Source organism: Pseudophryne corroboree, chromosome 4, assembly GCF_028390025.1.
Source record: "Pseudophryne corroboree isolate aPseCor3 chromosome 4, aPseCor3.hap2, whole genome shotgun sequence".
Lineage (NCBI taxonomy): Eukaryota > Metazoa > Chordata > Amphibia > Anura > Myobatrachidae > Pseudophryne > Pseudophryne corroboree.
Genome location: NC_086447.1, coordinates 727,593,088 through 727,609,459, shown reverse-complemented (window position 1 = coordinate 727,609,459; position 16,372 = coordinate 727,593,088). Strand labels below are relative to the sequence as shown.

The 16,372-nt window shown below is 38.0% G+C and overlaps 1 protein-coding gene across 10 annotated transcripts in view; it reads left to right on the top strand.

Annotated features, from left to right (window-relative positions):
* Positions 1-16,154, top strand: part of SLC8A1 (solute carrier family 8 member A1) — a 681,250-nt gene extending 665,096 nt beyond the window's left edge. For all 10 annotated transcript variants that reach the window (XM_063918064.1, XM_063918070.1, XM_063918067.1 and 7 more), the window contains one exon: positions 10,327-16,154. In XM_063918064.1, the coding sequence (XP_063774134.1) occupies positions 10,327-10,703 (377 nt within the window). In that variant the 3' untranslated portion in view covers positions 10,704-16,154. The remainder of the gene's footprint in view (positions 1-10,326) is intronic.
* Positions 16,155-16,372: the final 218 nt, after the last annotated feature.

Genomic DNA, 16,372 nt, shown 5'->3' with positions numbered 1-16,372 from the left:
CACCAAGATGTTAGCAGCAGATCATTTAAGTCCTGTGGGTTTTTTTTGGAACATCCCACAGATGCTCGATCGGATTGAGATCTGGGGAATTTGAAGGCCAAGTCAACACTTAGAACTGCTTGTCATGTCATTTCTGAAAATTGTTTGCTGTGTGGCATGGCGTATTACCCTGCTGAAAGAGGCCACTGCCATCAGGGAATATCTTTGCTATGAAGGGGTGCTTGGTCTGCAACAATGCTTAGGTACATTATACAGTGTGTGTCCTCATACTTTCTTGCTTCAGTTACGCCAAACAGCCCTTATCAACATGCCAGGTTCCGTGCAACTCAGCTGGTGAGGAGCATCTTTTTTGTTTGACTATGCATCTTAGTCGTACAAATTAAACAGTTGGATGCATCAAAACTGCTACACGAGACTACACTGATTCATTTGATATGTGACAATTGTACATCTGTCTGCGAATGAGTCGATCTGTACACAAAGTGCTATGATGCAGTGGCAGGAGCTTTTTTCACACCAAGTTCTATTGTAATTCATCTGCGACTTTGTAAGTTTGAAGAAGATGCAAAGTTAAAGTAAGAGTCACTACGCAACACCGCTTGCATGGCATATTGAGGCTCGGTGTTTGAGGACCCATCTGCTGGTGGTACGAGTCAAAGTAACATCCACATGAATGCCGTCAGAACATTGCCTAGAGTATCCATCACGCTGCTTCTACCAGCTTGCCTTTTTCCCATCATGCATCTTGGAGTCATCTCTTCCCCAGTTAAACGCGGCACATGCCCACGTTCATCCACATGATGTAAAAGAAACCATGATTTATCAGATCAGGCCACCTTTTATTGCTCCATGGTCCAGTTCTGACATTCATATGCACATTGTAGGCATTTTCGGCAGTGACCAGAAGTCTGCATGGGCACTCTATCTGGTCTGAGCATTATGCAGCAAGCTGCCATGCACGGTGGGACATATTTCTATCATAGCCAGCATTCAGACATTTATACTACAGTAGCTCTTCTGCGAGATTGGACCATACAGGCCAGGCTTTGCTCCTCACATGCATCAATGAGCCTTGGGCACACATGACCCTGTCACTGGTTCACAGGTTGTCCTTCCTTGGACCACTTTTGGGAGACACTAACCACTGCGTACCAGGAACTCCCCACAAGACCTGCCATTTTGGAGATGCTCTGACTAAGTCATTTAGCCGTGGAAATTTGTCCATTGTCAAAGTCGCTCAAATTCTCATGCTTGCGTATTTTTCCTGCCTCCAACACATCAACTTCAAGAACTGACTGTTTACTTGCTGCCTTATATATCCATTCCTTGACAGGTGCCATTGTAATGAGACAAGCAATGTTATTCACTTCATATAAAGTATAAAGGCCTATTTGAAAATCATATCATAGAAATAAGTCAGAAAAAAACCAATGCATTCTTTATAGAAAAAGTATGCAGGAGGTCATGTGAAAGCAATACATTTATGTCACAGTAGAGCAGATTACTTAATTTCATATTTGGCAACTATTTTAATTTTGATTCCGAGAGATCTCAGGGGGTGATGTCATTGTGGGAGGAGCGGAGTGCCTACTGCGTAGTGCTGTGAATCGCATCTTCATGGCCTTATTCTAAGCTGAATAATAGAGCTTTGTGCAGAGTGAGAGGGACAATAATGCAATTCACTGTGAATCGCTTCATCAAACCCACATGTTGCACACTTCACTGGCTAAGTGGGTGGGATCTGGAAGGCTGGTCAACTATCTCGGAAGTATAGGAGGGCTCCCTGACATTCAAGAGTCTCCTAGACATTACAGGATGTCACAACTGAGGGCTGAGGCTGACCTGGGGAAGCCTCAGGTGTAGGGGCTGGCATGTATGTGAACCGTGAAGGTAGAATAGGGTTCCTGGACATACAGGAGATCTAGCACCGTTGGCCCGAAGGCGTGACCACAACAAAGTCAATTTATTTAACACACAGTATGAACACATTGGTAATGCAATGACTTCAACAGTAGATGTGCAGAAGGATATAGCAGTACAGTTCCTAGAAGCGCAGACGTAATAAGTGGTGTTGCTATGCAGAACAAGATGACAAAGTCCTTGTAAGACCCGGAGTTGGTAAGTCCGTAGGCCACAGCTAACCGCTGTGATGAGAACCGAGCTGGTACTGCTCAGCAGGTGATGCACGGGAGGCTGGGATAAACACAGGTACACAGGGGTTGAAGTGGTACTTGGAAGAACTGTCCGAGACTACCAAATGGAACCGGTGCAAACGAAAGATGTGCTGAACTCACCGCTGAAGTTAGAGTCCGATGGTGAGTATCAATAGAAACTGTGGTTCGATGTTGTGTGGTAGAAGATGCAGAGCGATATTGGAATACCGCTGGTGACAGAGAGTGGTACTGGAGATGATGAAGAACACCGCTTGAAGGCTGATAGTGACACAGGAGCACTGCTGGAAGCTGGAAGCGATGTTGGTGCAATGCTGGAAGCTGGAAGCCAGTGACAAATTCACTATGGAGCATAGAGAGCGATGCTGCAGACAATAGAAGCAGGGAGCGATACCAGGACACTGCTGGAGGCTGGAAGCGGAGCAGGACCAACGCTGTAAGCTGGAGGCCGGTGTCAGATTGCAGCAGATAACAGGGAGCAATGCTGGAACACTACAGAAGTCAGGCTGCACCGCAGGATGGTAACTGGTGCGGGTCTCTTAGTGGAGCAAGATCACAGGAGCTGGAATACCTGGAAGCATAAGCTGAAGAATCCATAAACAGGAAGGACATGTGTACAGGGTTAGACAACCAAAGCACTGACGATTGAGGCAGCCTAGATGCAGGATATTTATACCAGCTGGGGAGCAGACATTGGCTGGATAATCAGGCAGAGTCCAGAGCAAATGTCATGTGGTGAAATCAAACATGGCAGTGCCCATGTTTGAATCTGGAGGGAAAGTCTGTTTGTACTTCAACATGTGGAAGTCAGCAATAATTGACTGCTCCTGAATTACCCACTTCCCTTGACAATCTGAATTCCCTATGCAACATCATTGCCCTATGCCTTTTGAGAAAGGTCTGAGGAGAAGCGCAGGGTAGACCAGACTAAAATCAATGAGACTTGCTTTTTTCAGGCACTGACTCCACTTTCCAAAGAACTATGAAGTTGGGATAATCACATCTATTTCTGTAGGAACAGTCTCTCCTCAGATTATATTTTGGAGTCAGTCCCATTTTTATTATTGCTTTAGCAGAGTAATCCCTATCCGGTCTGCATTCTCTGTTGCCTCAAATGCCGAACCTTCTCTTATCTGAAATTTCAGGATGTCTATCTTTTGCAAATATAAAGCAGCTGTTTTACCTCTTCATAAAATCTTGGGCTGCCCTATCAATCTAGTTACAGGATCCTTGTGGGTGAGTACATCCCCCCTCTCTCCCAGAGACTCAGGCAATGTCAGATTATAGTATATCAATTAGAAGCTTCATTCGTCCAGTTGGAGCTAGATTTTTCTTTGCAGTTAGTAGTAGTAGTTATTTGACCCGATCAAACACTTGGTCTTCAAGGTGCATATAATATGAGACTTTCCTGGCTTTAAAGAAAGTCTTCCCCTTGGCTCCTGTGTTTAGACAACCAGACATGTCATTGCCTTTTTATTTGGAACAGATGCTTTGTCAGTGAAGGTTGGAGCGGTACTCTCCCAGACATCGTCAGAAAAGAAATTACATCCATGTGGCTTTTTTAAAAGAAATTTCTACATGCCAAAATTAATTTCACCATTCAGGAACTTCTAGCTATACATCTGGAACTTGAGGAATGGAGGTATTAACTTGAAATTGCTCATCTCCAAGTAACCATTTATACAGCTTGCAAAATTATTTTATATTTACAAACAGCACAATTTTTCAATCCATGTCTTCCCCACAAGTCTATGGTATGTACTTTTCCGGCATGGAGCCTATACAGTACCAGACAATTATCAATTATAAAGGCCTACTAGCCACTTCCTTGATCTCCACCTCTGTTCCTCCTTCATTGACCCACAATTTTACAAGAAACTTCTCCAGTGGGTACATTGTTCCCAATTTGCAGGTCATGCTGGAGTTTTCAAGACATGAACTCATTTTTCAAGACATGAAGCTATTAGTGGTGTAGGAGAGTTTATTGCTGCCTACATAAAGTGGGCACAGTATAAAACCATGTGGTCCGTTGCATACGTTCTCCATTCCAAGCAATCAGCCTAGAAGTGCCAGGTGATTCCTAGCTTAAAAGCAGGAGACAGGGTCTGGCTATCCTCCAAGGGTTGTGGAAGTTAATAGTAGCCATGCGATAGTAGGATGATCACATGACATTCGTTTTTTTCCCTGTTGGCTCTAAACTTTTCTTTTATTAGATCAACAATATCATATTCAGGCATTATTTTACTGTTATTATGGTAGCAGTACTTGAGGAACTTATATAAGTGTACCATTCTTTCAGTAATGAACATTTATAAACAGCCTTGTATACATGTTAGATTATTTGTTTAGAACTTTTCAGATGTTTCATTGGACTGTAGACTAATAATTGTAAAGTTGTGTTCCACAGATTTTAACTGCTTTCATATAACAGTTAAAGTGTTTTACTGGAACTAACAAATTGGGTGGTTTGTGCTCAAACGTGTCACCTGCTAGCATGACCTAATAGATTGGCAGTTCAGTTTTGAGGCAGCCAGGAAATACTAATAAATATGAGACATCTTTATATTCAACGCGTCAAGCTCTCAAGTCGGTCATGGAGTGGTTTGCCATGGGAAACACTTTAATGACATTTTAAGGCCAAAACCTAAAATCTGCTAACATTTAAGCCGGTTGGATCCCCAATGAGTTAATTATCTTTCAGAGATAGTTTATAACTATCAGCAATCACAGAGCATATGTTATGCAGTAGGAAATTGGGCCAACACGTTCAAATAGCTTTGACATCTGAAGCTGAAATTTACAAGATGAAGCCTAGAGTCTGCTGTCTGTAAGTCTGTGCAAATATGGGAAAGGTATTTATCTGCCCACAAGTTAAAACTCCAATAAATAAGGGATTACTGGGTAAACACTGCTGCTTATTCAACTCATTATTTAATACCTGTAAAACTATTATATCGTAAGATGTTGGCTAGATACAGTACGTTTACACTAAGTCATTTATATGGACAAAAATGAATTGAATGATCTCATAAGGCATATTGTAAAATTTGATACAAGACACATAACGTGTGCCTCAATGTTCTTTTTTTTTTAAATATTAATATTGTCTTTGATGAAGCTTCCAAAATGCTTTTCACGCATAAAAATAAAAAGTAAAAGTTCTTTATGAAACTGCCAACGTTTGAAACAGTGTAACAAGGATCAAAATATTCCCCACATCAGCATCTAAATGAGCAGCACAACTTTAACACAATATGCAGCACACAGTAACATTAATGGTGCAATTGGTCCAGGGAGAGTCACATAGAAATAGAGATGGGTGACATTTTCAGAACCGTTCCAAAAAATACTGTATCAGCCTTGTTTTCACATTAGGCCACGAAATTTGTGACTTTTTTCGCTGTTATAAATCTTTCTTTGAAATCACTAATTCCCATTATACAGTGCATTCTATAATTAAAGAATTTTAAACATTGGGAACTTTAAAAATGAGTACCATGCTCCCTGTGTGTGGGGCTACCCTGAAGTACTAAATACCAGCCTTAGGATACTCAGCATAGTACTGGTTCACCTAAAAGTAGGGCTACAAAAGAAATGCACACCCCTTTTCCAGAGGCTACCAACGACACACAGAAGGAGACAGGGCTCTTTCCGAGATCCAGGGTTGAAAGGTCATTTGGGAAATGTTTAGTAAGGGGCTGTGATATTGAATAACAGCCCCAAGATTTCTCCGTTATGCACAGATGAGTTATATATATTTTTCAGGGTTTGCGTCATCTGCTCAGAAGTCTTAAAAAGCTGAGCTCTTAACGGTACTCAAGGACTGAAGTTGGAAAAGCTGATCTAAAACACACCTTATTTTATTTATCTTTCTTTCACATAGAATGGATTCAGTATGTTTTACCGGCAGACGGGATGAAGGCTGTGAATATCCTGACCTCGGCATCCCACCCGCCAGAATGCTGGCAGCAGGGTGAGTGCTAAGAGTCCCCTTGTGGGCTCGCTGCACTCACCACGCTGCTGGCTCGGTGGCTCACTGCGCTTGCCACAGGATCAATTCCCACTCTATGACTGTCATGGGCATCCTCGAGTGCGAATAGCCCTGGTAAAACGAGTTTTATCACTCATTGATAAATGGGCCCCTTAGTGTGGCTTCCGTGGCTGCAGCAGCTACAGCCACTTTGTGTGCTTCTTCAGATCCAGCCCCTTGGCCTTGTATTGTGGTAGATATTGTATATTGATATATAACATTTCTGCATATTCTTTTTCATTTAACGTACATTAAACATGCGTGACAATGTTTTTTAAGCTGTTTCCTATGAGTTGGCCTAGCCATTACGTGGGGTGTAGTATGTTATGCCAGTGCATGGGACCGCGGCGCCGGGATCCCGACCACCGGCATGCAGGCAGCGGGGTAAGCGCAAAAGACCCCTTGCGTGCTCACTGCGCTCGCCACACTGCGGGCACGGTGATGCGCGCCACTATTTATTCTCCCTCCAGGGGTGTCGTGGACATCGCAAGAGGGAGAATAGTTGTCAGTATGCCGGCTGTCGGGATTCTGGCGTCGGTATGGTGAGCGCCGGGATCCCGACAGCCGGCATATCAAATGCCTCCCATTACATGTACTTAATGCTGGCCAATGTCTGCCATTGTGTTTTGACTGAATATGTGTGTGTGTGTGTTGAGGTCACAAACATTTGAAATGAACTGGTTATTACTGTATGCTGCGTGTGAAATTTTTAGTAGCAAAGTAGGGCCCAATACACTACAACGATATGTCTGCGGCTGAAGCCGGATGTAATTTCCTTGAACTCCCCCGGGACCTTCCCGGGAGTGATTCCATACGATTTGGTACTTTTGTGCTATTTTTGCATAAGATTTATCGCATGCGATTGATGAAGCCGCTATACATCGCATGCAATATATCGTACGGCATACAATTGTACCATGAGATATCTGATGGGCTGGATAGAGGGCTACGGGGGCTGGGAGTGTCCTGAGAATGCCAGTCAAACTTCCCTGTGATACATCGCATGCGATATATCACATGCACAATAAACACTCTTTTTCATCCGATTCCATCCAATTCCGATATATCATAAGTGTAGCACCAACAACCTAGGGGATCCTTTCCGACAGCCACGGGGACGCGCATCAGATTGGATACGATCTAAAACACATACGATTGTACACAATTTCATACAATATATCAGATGGATATATCGGAATTGTATGAAATCGTGTAAAATCGTCCTAGTGTATGGGGCCCTTAGAAGCAAAGAGGTGCATATAGGAAATTTATTAGAGAATTTTGTCATGTGGCACGGACATTGGCAAATATTTCTGAAATAGTGAAATTTTCCAGGGCTCTTGTATTATCCAGCAAGTCTGGCCTGGTGGAGTACGGAGAGTCTTGCTCATCTGCTCCGGCAATATTTACTTGGTATATTATGATGAGAGCTGATTTTCTATGGCCGCAACACGCAGATAAGAAATATGGCCCTGGATTTTTATGCCATATCACTGCTATCACAAACTGTTTTAGCTCCAGCTATTTTTCTTGAAAATATGGAGATTAATTAGGCAGCTAAAAAATAAACCTTTCAGTTCTTTAACATTCTTCTTCTGTGCAGAAGAGCAATCCCTGAGGCTGGTCACAACCAAAGGATCACTGTGTATTTTTGGACCTATACTCTGAAGAGAGAAATGATTATATAGCTTCAAAGGGTTCTAGAGGTATAAAACAAAAACATATTAACTATATACCACCTCTTGTAGGAATTTCTATATACAGTAACCTCCCACCTGAGCAGTCTGACCCACAGCAACTAGACAATACCATACTTTAAATCTTGTTACCTTCCTCAGCTATCCACAGCCTAAAGAGCATTCCTAAATAATAATACTGTATCTTCTTAAATAAAATCCCGACAGGGCTCAAACAATTTTGGAGGTTGGCGGACCCTGGACTTGACAGCGTTATGATCTTTCCTATAAGAGATATGCAGAGTCCCTGAACCCCATGCTTCACAGTATATTTAAAATCAGCTTGACCAAAGCCAACACTTCACAAAACTATTCACAAAACTACAATACAAGTAATGGTAATTCAAGGAAAAATGATAAAGCAATTGAAAGGTTTATTCTTGTGCAGCCTTGAAGGATGACAAAGGTACTAAACTTGTAAAGTGGCTGTTTTTATCATACACATTTATTTCATATTGGATTTAATTTAGAGCAAATAAGTGGAAAATGCAGTAGCCATGGAGTGTATTAAATCAGGCGAAACACCAGATGAGCCCGTCCCAATGAAAATACATATTCAGTCTGGTTGTACCATGAAAAGCATCGTGATTTCTGAAGTAAACATGAAAATACAGCACAATTATATGGTTTGCCTTTCCATATAGCATAAAGATAACCTGTAGGCAAGTTTATTACTGAGTCAGGAAAAGAACAAAGCAAACCCTAATTTGCTTTTGAAGTTATGTAAAAAAAGGCAACTAAAATATATGTACCAAGAGTATGTTATATTATATAACAATAATGAATGCACTCTCAGTGTGTAATATTACTTTTATAGACAATTGGGGAAAGAGATTTGGGGTCACATATAAAGAGGCTTTTAGCCTTCATTAGATTCTGTGTATAATTAAATACTGGACTCAATAGCAAAGATATGACACCCACCCCATTCTCGGTTTTGCTCCTTTGCTAAGATGAGTTGTAAACTGACCATTTTATTTCCCCAATTACATAATGGTCTAAATAAATCATATATTGCCAATGCATACCTCCCAATTGTCCCGATTTTTGCGGGATAGTCCAGTTTTTTGGGGACTGTCCCGCTGTACCTTCCGCGGGCCGCAGTGTCCCGAAGTGGTAGTGGTGGGGGGGCAGTTGGGAGGCTCCTGCACTCGCTGCCCTGTGCGCATGCACACAGCATCTATTCACATGTGTCAGAGGGAGAGGGGGCATGCCAGCAGGTCACAGAGGGCTGGGCATGCTCCCTCAGTGATGGTAAAAGGGGGGCGTGACTCGTGATTGTAGCTCTGCCGCAAGGCCATGCCCCCTTTCACGTAGGCCAGGCCCCCTTTTCTGGGGTGCACGCGCCAAGGTCCCTCTTTCTAATTTGAAAAAGTTGGGAGATATGCTAATGCCATCGGGAGAAGCTTATTTCCCTGTGGGGTCAGGGACTTTTATGCTGCTGCTAACTGCTGCTACAGTTATAGTTAAAGCCATGAGTAAATCAAATATATATTATAAAAATATTCAATACTGGTTCAATGAAAAAGTTTTTTTGCCTATGCATAGTGGAGGCCACAGGTTGTGGACTGAAACAGTATTCATGAAAATAGGAAATGGTGGCATCAGTGATACATGCCGTTTCTCTGTATGTAAACGGTGGGTACACTTGTAGTAATGGTATGTCATAAACATTATTATTATTATTATTATATAGTTTTACGAGGGTACCATTGCGCCATACATAATGGATGAAACAATCAGCAAAATTACATAGTACATGGGTGATCAGACTAGACAGTTACAAACAAGTTCACAACTTCCAACATAGTTCAAATTTGACTGAAGTGGGGCCATGTGGAATATAGGAAGGACAGTGAGGTGTATATTACAGTAATCTAGGCAGTTGATGATAAGGGCATGGATGACAGTTTTGGTGACCAGATCCAGGAAAAAGGACCTGATCATGGAAATGACAGAACTGGGGAAAGAGTGCAGTGTCAAGGTTGACACCTAGACATCAAATTTAGAGAAGACATGAAAGGTATTGTCAATGTAGAGGGATCAAGGTGATCAGACCTTAGTCAGAAAAGTCAATAATATAGTCTGCAACCTTGAGATGCAGTAACAACAGATATCTGCTATAAACTGACTATTAGATTTATATTTAAATGTAGAATTTACAAATGGCTTAGACATGCTATAGCCTACATATTGACAGAGATTTTTAATTATAAGTGCTTATTTAGTGGTTTATTTTGATAGGGTAAAATGTAGTACTTATTGTATGTTCTGCAGGTACAGTATGTGCATAGTAATATTCAGCTCTACACTCAGCTGTTGGTATGATTTGTTCATTGCAGGACGTTTGTTCGCGTTGTTTAATGAGCTTCCTTTTATGTCTCCGCAGATACATTTGCAAGTAAAGTGGCAGCTATCCAGGATCAGTATGCTGATGCCTCCATAGGTAATGTCACTGGTAGCAACGCTGTGAATGTTTTCCTGGGAATTGGCGTAGCTTGGTCCATTGCTGCAATTTACCATACAGCCCGTGGAGAGGTGTTTAGAGTTGAACCTGGCACACTGGCTTTCTCCGTCACTCTTTTCACCATATTTGCATTCGTAAGTGTTGGTGTCCTTCTCTACAGACGGCGACCTGAGATCGGTGGTGAGCTGGGTGGCCCACGGACTGCCAAACTTCTTACAACAGCCCTCTTTACCCTCCTGTGGCTCTTGTACATTTTCTTCTCATCTCTGGAAGCCTACTGCCACATACCAGGCTTCTAAAGAAACACTCCAACATAGTAAATATATAAATATATATAAATATATGTAGAATGAACAGAGGAAAAGAAAAGACATTGCCATTTCCACTTACCTGCTGATGGGATGCAACTGTAAAGCATTCCTTTTAATGGGTAGGAACAAGAATTTAAGGTTTCTTACCCGGGGGGATGGGGGGGTCATCATGTTGAACTAGGCATGGATGCAGGGACATCTTTGCAACTGTACCTAAACTGTACCTGACTACTTTTATTTTTGAAATGACTAATCTGAATGCTACTTGGGCCTTTTTTTGTTAAAATGTAAAGATGCCGGAATTACTAGTAACTATTTTTTGTTGTTGTTGGGGAGTGAGAAGGGTGAGTGCCTGGATAAGAATTGTAATCGAATTTCAGACATTAGAAGTCCAAAAGCTTATTGGCCCAAGTGGTAAATGGTGGATTAGTTGCCAGGAACACACTCAAGGTTTCAAAATATTATTCTTCAGTGTATTTCCAGGATGGTTCACTTTGCTATGTTCTATTAAATTCATTGTGGATAAGAAATGGATAAATGAAAGCAACCAAAAAAGAAGCCTTCTCTTCTCCAACTAACTGTTGCATTGTAATTAGCATGTGTTTCTCCCTGTTCTAGGTCACCAAACTACATTGAGTGTCTCCTGTTTGTTCATTGCCTACATAGCTTCATCACTGTACTGTATACAGAGCCCCATTCTGGTCTAGACACATTGTTTGTCTTTGTTGTCATTAAGACCACCTCCAGAGCTATATGTGTAGGTGATTTCTGGGCACTTCCCATTCATAACCATAGTCATGTTTTGGAATGTCTTTGTGCTGTGTACTCTTGTGCATGGATGAAAAGTATTGGTGTATGTTATAGCCTAGCGATAATCCTTTTACTAATGTTGATTGAATGTAAAAGACTTGGATGTGTTTTTCTGTTTAGGGATTTTTTTAATTTGCTTTTTTGGGGGAGGGGATTTTTTTTAAATAATATTAGTATTTGGGTAATATAGACAACCTCAATACAATCAGCATAGGTCTGTACAAAGGTGGGAGAACATCAACTTAATGAAGGACTGTCAAACCTCTAATTTTTTTTCTTTGCTCATTAAAGGGTCAAATATTGGTCAAATGCTAATAATTAAATACCAAAAATGTGCCTAGGAAATTAAAGCATTATTTAAGAAAGTACAGTATTTCTTTGACCTTAAATCTTCAGCTGTAAGCAACAATGAGGCTTATGGATAGCTACTAGTGGGTTATATATTTAACATATCACCCATCATTATTATAAGCATTTTTTTACGTTCATACTTTTTTTTTTAAAAGAGCAGTAATGCCTTGTAGTCAAAACTGGATTTTTATAGTGTTTCTGAAGGGAATAAGTGGATCTAAAGTTCATATTTGTTCTGATTTTACATATCCTGTGGTCTCAATTTTCTTAGTACAAACCTGCAGGTTTTTACCCGTAAACAGTAGAGGCCTTAATTCATGGAAACCTATTATTTCATTCAAATTAGTATGCAACATTTCCCATAATGTTTGATTTCTATTAGATTAGCATGAAATACCAGTGCAACACATTTAAAATGTTATTTACAGTGCATTATTGAATTGCTTTGCAGAATATTGATTAGTCACATTGTGTTAAATGATATTGTTCAACTAAACATCCAAAATTGCCACAGTCCAATTTTGCAACAATGAAAATTAACAGGCATTAGCTATTTAAATGTTGGTACTCTACAAATGCTGCTCAACTAAATCTCTTTAATCTATAAACATTTTTGGAAATAATGTGTTGTAGAGTGTTTAAAAAAGGACCGCAAATTCTATTTACTGGATGCCAATATTGTCTTTGATCAGTAAATTGAGAGAAATGTAAGCAACAGAAAACATTTGAAAAAAATAGCAAAAAGATACAGATATATACAAAATAGTTTGTATTTTTTTAAGGCTCAATGCTTTCTAAATAATTCTAATGGGAAAATATATTTACCTATATAAATGTAAATGTAAGTGAGAATTAAAATCAACCAAAGTCAAAATACATGTTTGGAACATAATCTTTTTGCAGAAATAAAAACTGTACTTGGGTGGTCCTTAGTATATAGATACCATTATAATAACAGATTTAAACTTTAAACAGAAACTTTGCATTGAAGATAATAAACACAGATCAACACCACTAAATAACACCATGTGAACTCTTTTGACCATGTCCATTCCAGTCTTGCTTACATGTCTGAAATATTATTAAGTGACTGCACCAGCAGTCTGAAACTATTTTCAAGGACAGTTACAGATGTGGTTATTTGTAAACATGCTTGAATGTTTTACCTGCTCCCCATTGTAACCATAAAAATCTTTGTTGACTTTTTATTCAGTATCAATGACTGGTAAAAAAAACAGTAACATTTTTGTCTCACTAATAATGCCTTCATGACTAATTTTGCTGAGGAATACTTCTATAGTTCTGTTACTTTACACCAATTTTAGAATTTATGTTCTCAGGCAAAAGTTAATATCCTAGCCCATCCAAGAAATGTTAAACAACTTAATTTTTTTTTTTTTTACAAATATTCTTCAACATTCCCAATTAATTTCCCCCTTGGTATGATTTCTAGCTAATATTCCCTACTATTTTCTTTACTACTTTGTGGCAGTGGAGAATTAAGTGACATTGATGTGTCAGTATTCTGAACACTATATGTGCATACAGACCATTGTTATTGTAGCTTTTACACTATTGAATACAATTTCCATAACAAATAGGACAAATGTTATTTCAATGGAATTCCACATTTGACAGCTTGTTACGCACAAATTGAAAGAAACATATGATGGCATGGACTTCATATTTTTATTTTACAGCAATGGTGATGCAGTTCCATACTGCTTTCCAACTTTTTTTCAGGAAGTTCAGTTTATACAAATACCAAAGCATTTTAGTATGTACAGTATTTTGTTTTATTCAACTAAAAATATTTGTCTGTAAAAGCTACATACATATTAAACAGTTAACACAATACACACATTGTTAATTTCATCATTATTTAAAAAAACAAGATATTTATTGCTGTGCTTCTGCCTTGGCAAGTCATCTGGAGTTTTTAAAATTAATGGTCATACAATAAGTAATTAAACACTATCACACAGTTAACTTAATTTTAGTATTATTCACAAGAAGAAAAAATGAACCCAACAGGCAAAATTAAAATGTCATATTTGACTGTGTGATCTATTAGATTCTTGAAATAAATATTTAAAATACTGTACATTATTTTCTCTATATATTGATTTGTAAAACTATATAGCTTGGGTTTATGGAGATGACAGTTTGCTTCCTTTTCAAAGATAATCAGAAATTGATTTTTATTTTCTTTTTTTCTTCAAAAAAGACAATATACGTTTTAAGAAATAGATTAGAATTCACAAAAATAATTTGTTTGATAAGTAAATTATATTAATGTAAAATACATTGTTTTGCAATTTAACACATTCATTTGTTGATTTAAATTAATTCTGTAATGCCAGTCAGTTAACTATTGTCTGAATTTAATTAATAGTGATATATGATAAAGAAAAAATACTATTTTTAATTAGATGTGCCACTCAACTCCCTTTGTCATTGCAGCCATAATAATATTTATACTTAACAACTTTCATTAAAAATAAAAATAAATATTCTAAAATATAGCAGAATATATTTTCAGTGTAAATTGGTAAACATTGGTAAACATAATAATTCAGTACCAGCAATTTTTCTTTGATTTAACACTCCTTTTATGACAGCATATATCATCAAAGCTGTAATACAGAAAAAATCCAGATGACAATACATACTGGTTAAAAGTTTTACTATGTATTGGCAGAGATTTTAGTATCCTAGCTTGAAATACTGTGCCACCAGTTTTGTTTTCTTTCTTGTGGTTTAAATAAAATAAATAAAAAAATTAGTGTAAAAAATGTAATTTATTCACACATACCACCAGAAATGTTAACATAGCATTTTGTTGTACACGTCTTTTTGAATAGTAGCGGAAAAGAAAACAAGACAATAAATATATGCTAATGAAAGTTTTTGGTAAGGTATATATTATGAATGTACTGCTTTGAAAAATTAAAACTGTATAAAAATATAATTTTACACTTTTAGTGATTTAAAAATTTATGCATTTTTGTTGTTTTAAAATATTTGTTTTGGTTTTCACTTTTTGCTTGCAAATATTGTGTTCATATTATGAGCACAGAGTCCACTGCTAATAATGCATGCTTATAGCAACAGGAATAAAAATAAATAAATTTGGGGACTAGGAAGCAAGTCAATTCTAAATTGCCCTGCTTGATGTTCTGGAATTAAAACAAATATAATGAAATGTATCTCATTATATAAGGTTTCTTGTCTTTGAGTTGTACAGGGTTAATATAAGGGATTTAACCTTTTTATTTTCCTTTTATTTTTATTTGTGTGTTTTGTGCACCAATGTAAGATTAAGCACATATACTGTGATAATTGTTGTGGTTCACGTTCAAATGACATTCATCACATTATAAACGGCAACTCTGAGGTTTATTGATGACATATGAAATTGTACATATAATGTATTATCTATTTCTTTGTCAATTGGCACTTTTATTTTATTTAATTTTTTTGCTTTCATGCTTATAAAAAATAAAAAATAAAAAAAAGAAATTGTTGTGAGAAACATTTTTCATAATTCATAGACATATATCTGCATCAGTTATGTTGAAAAAAAATATTGGAAAGTCTGTCTAGAAACAACACAAAACATCCATGATATCAGTGTGTCTTAATGGGAATTAAGTTTTCATTTACATGATAAATAATAAGCATAAACTGCTGAACTGTTATTAATACTTATATCAAAAATGCTTTAGAAGCTATAATTTGCTAAATGGGAATGTAATAGTGAAAAAAATGTTAAAATAATGTTAGATTTAGAATTAATGCTGTCCTAGTAATTTCTAGCGAATACACCCAAAAATATGTGCACCCCACTATCATTAATATTATTTTACAAAGAGAAATAGATGATTGTTTTGGTTAAGGAGTATAAAATAGTAAACATACATCAACTATTTTCTTACGGATTTTGGATAGTTCCCCCCACAGGCAAAAGCCTACTTTGTAGATATGGTAAATTATATCCATATCATAGTAAAGTGTTTTTATTCTTATTGATTGTTTTCTAGGAGCTACAGCTTTGTGAATGCTCTATCTGGGAAATGTGGGCTCACCACTTTACTTTCTGGTACATAAATGCTATATAGTGCTCCTGAAATCTCCAAATGAGTAGAATTTTACTAACACTTCCCATTTATGTTTGTTCTTCTGCTTCATCCTATGTTTTCCTGCATCTGCATGCATGATATGATTTTTGTAATTGTTACTCTTATTTGGATTTAAATTAAACACTTTTGCATAGTTGCTCGTACTATTGGCTATAGCATTATTTGTTTTGTTTTCTCTGTACTTGGGGTACTTGCAACCACTTTTAACTCATCAGAACCATTGTTTCAGACTCAAGCTGTGATCTGCAACAGCAGGCTGGTGAGCCTGAAAAAAGCATAGTTAAAATTAATGCAATGTAATGTAATTGCCGAAGTTAAAAACCAAGTAACTTGAGATTTCGACCAGTGGAACAG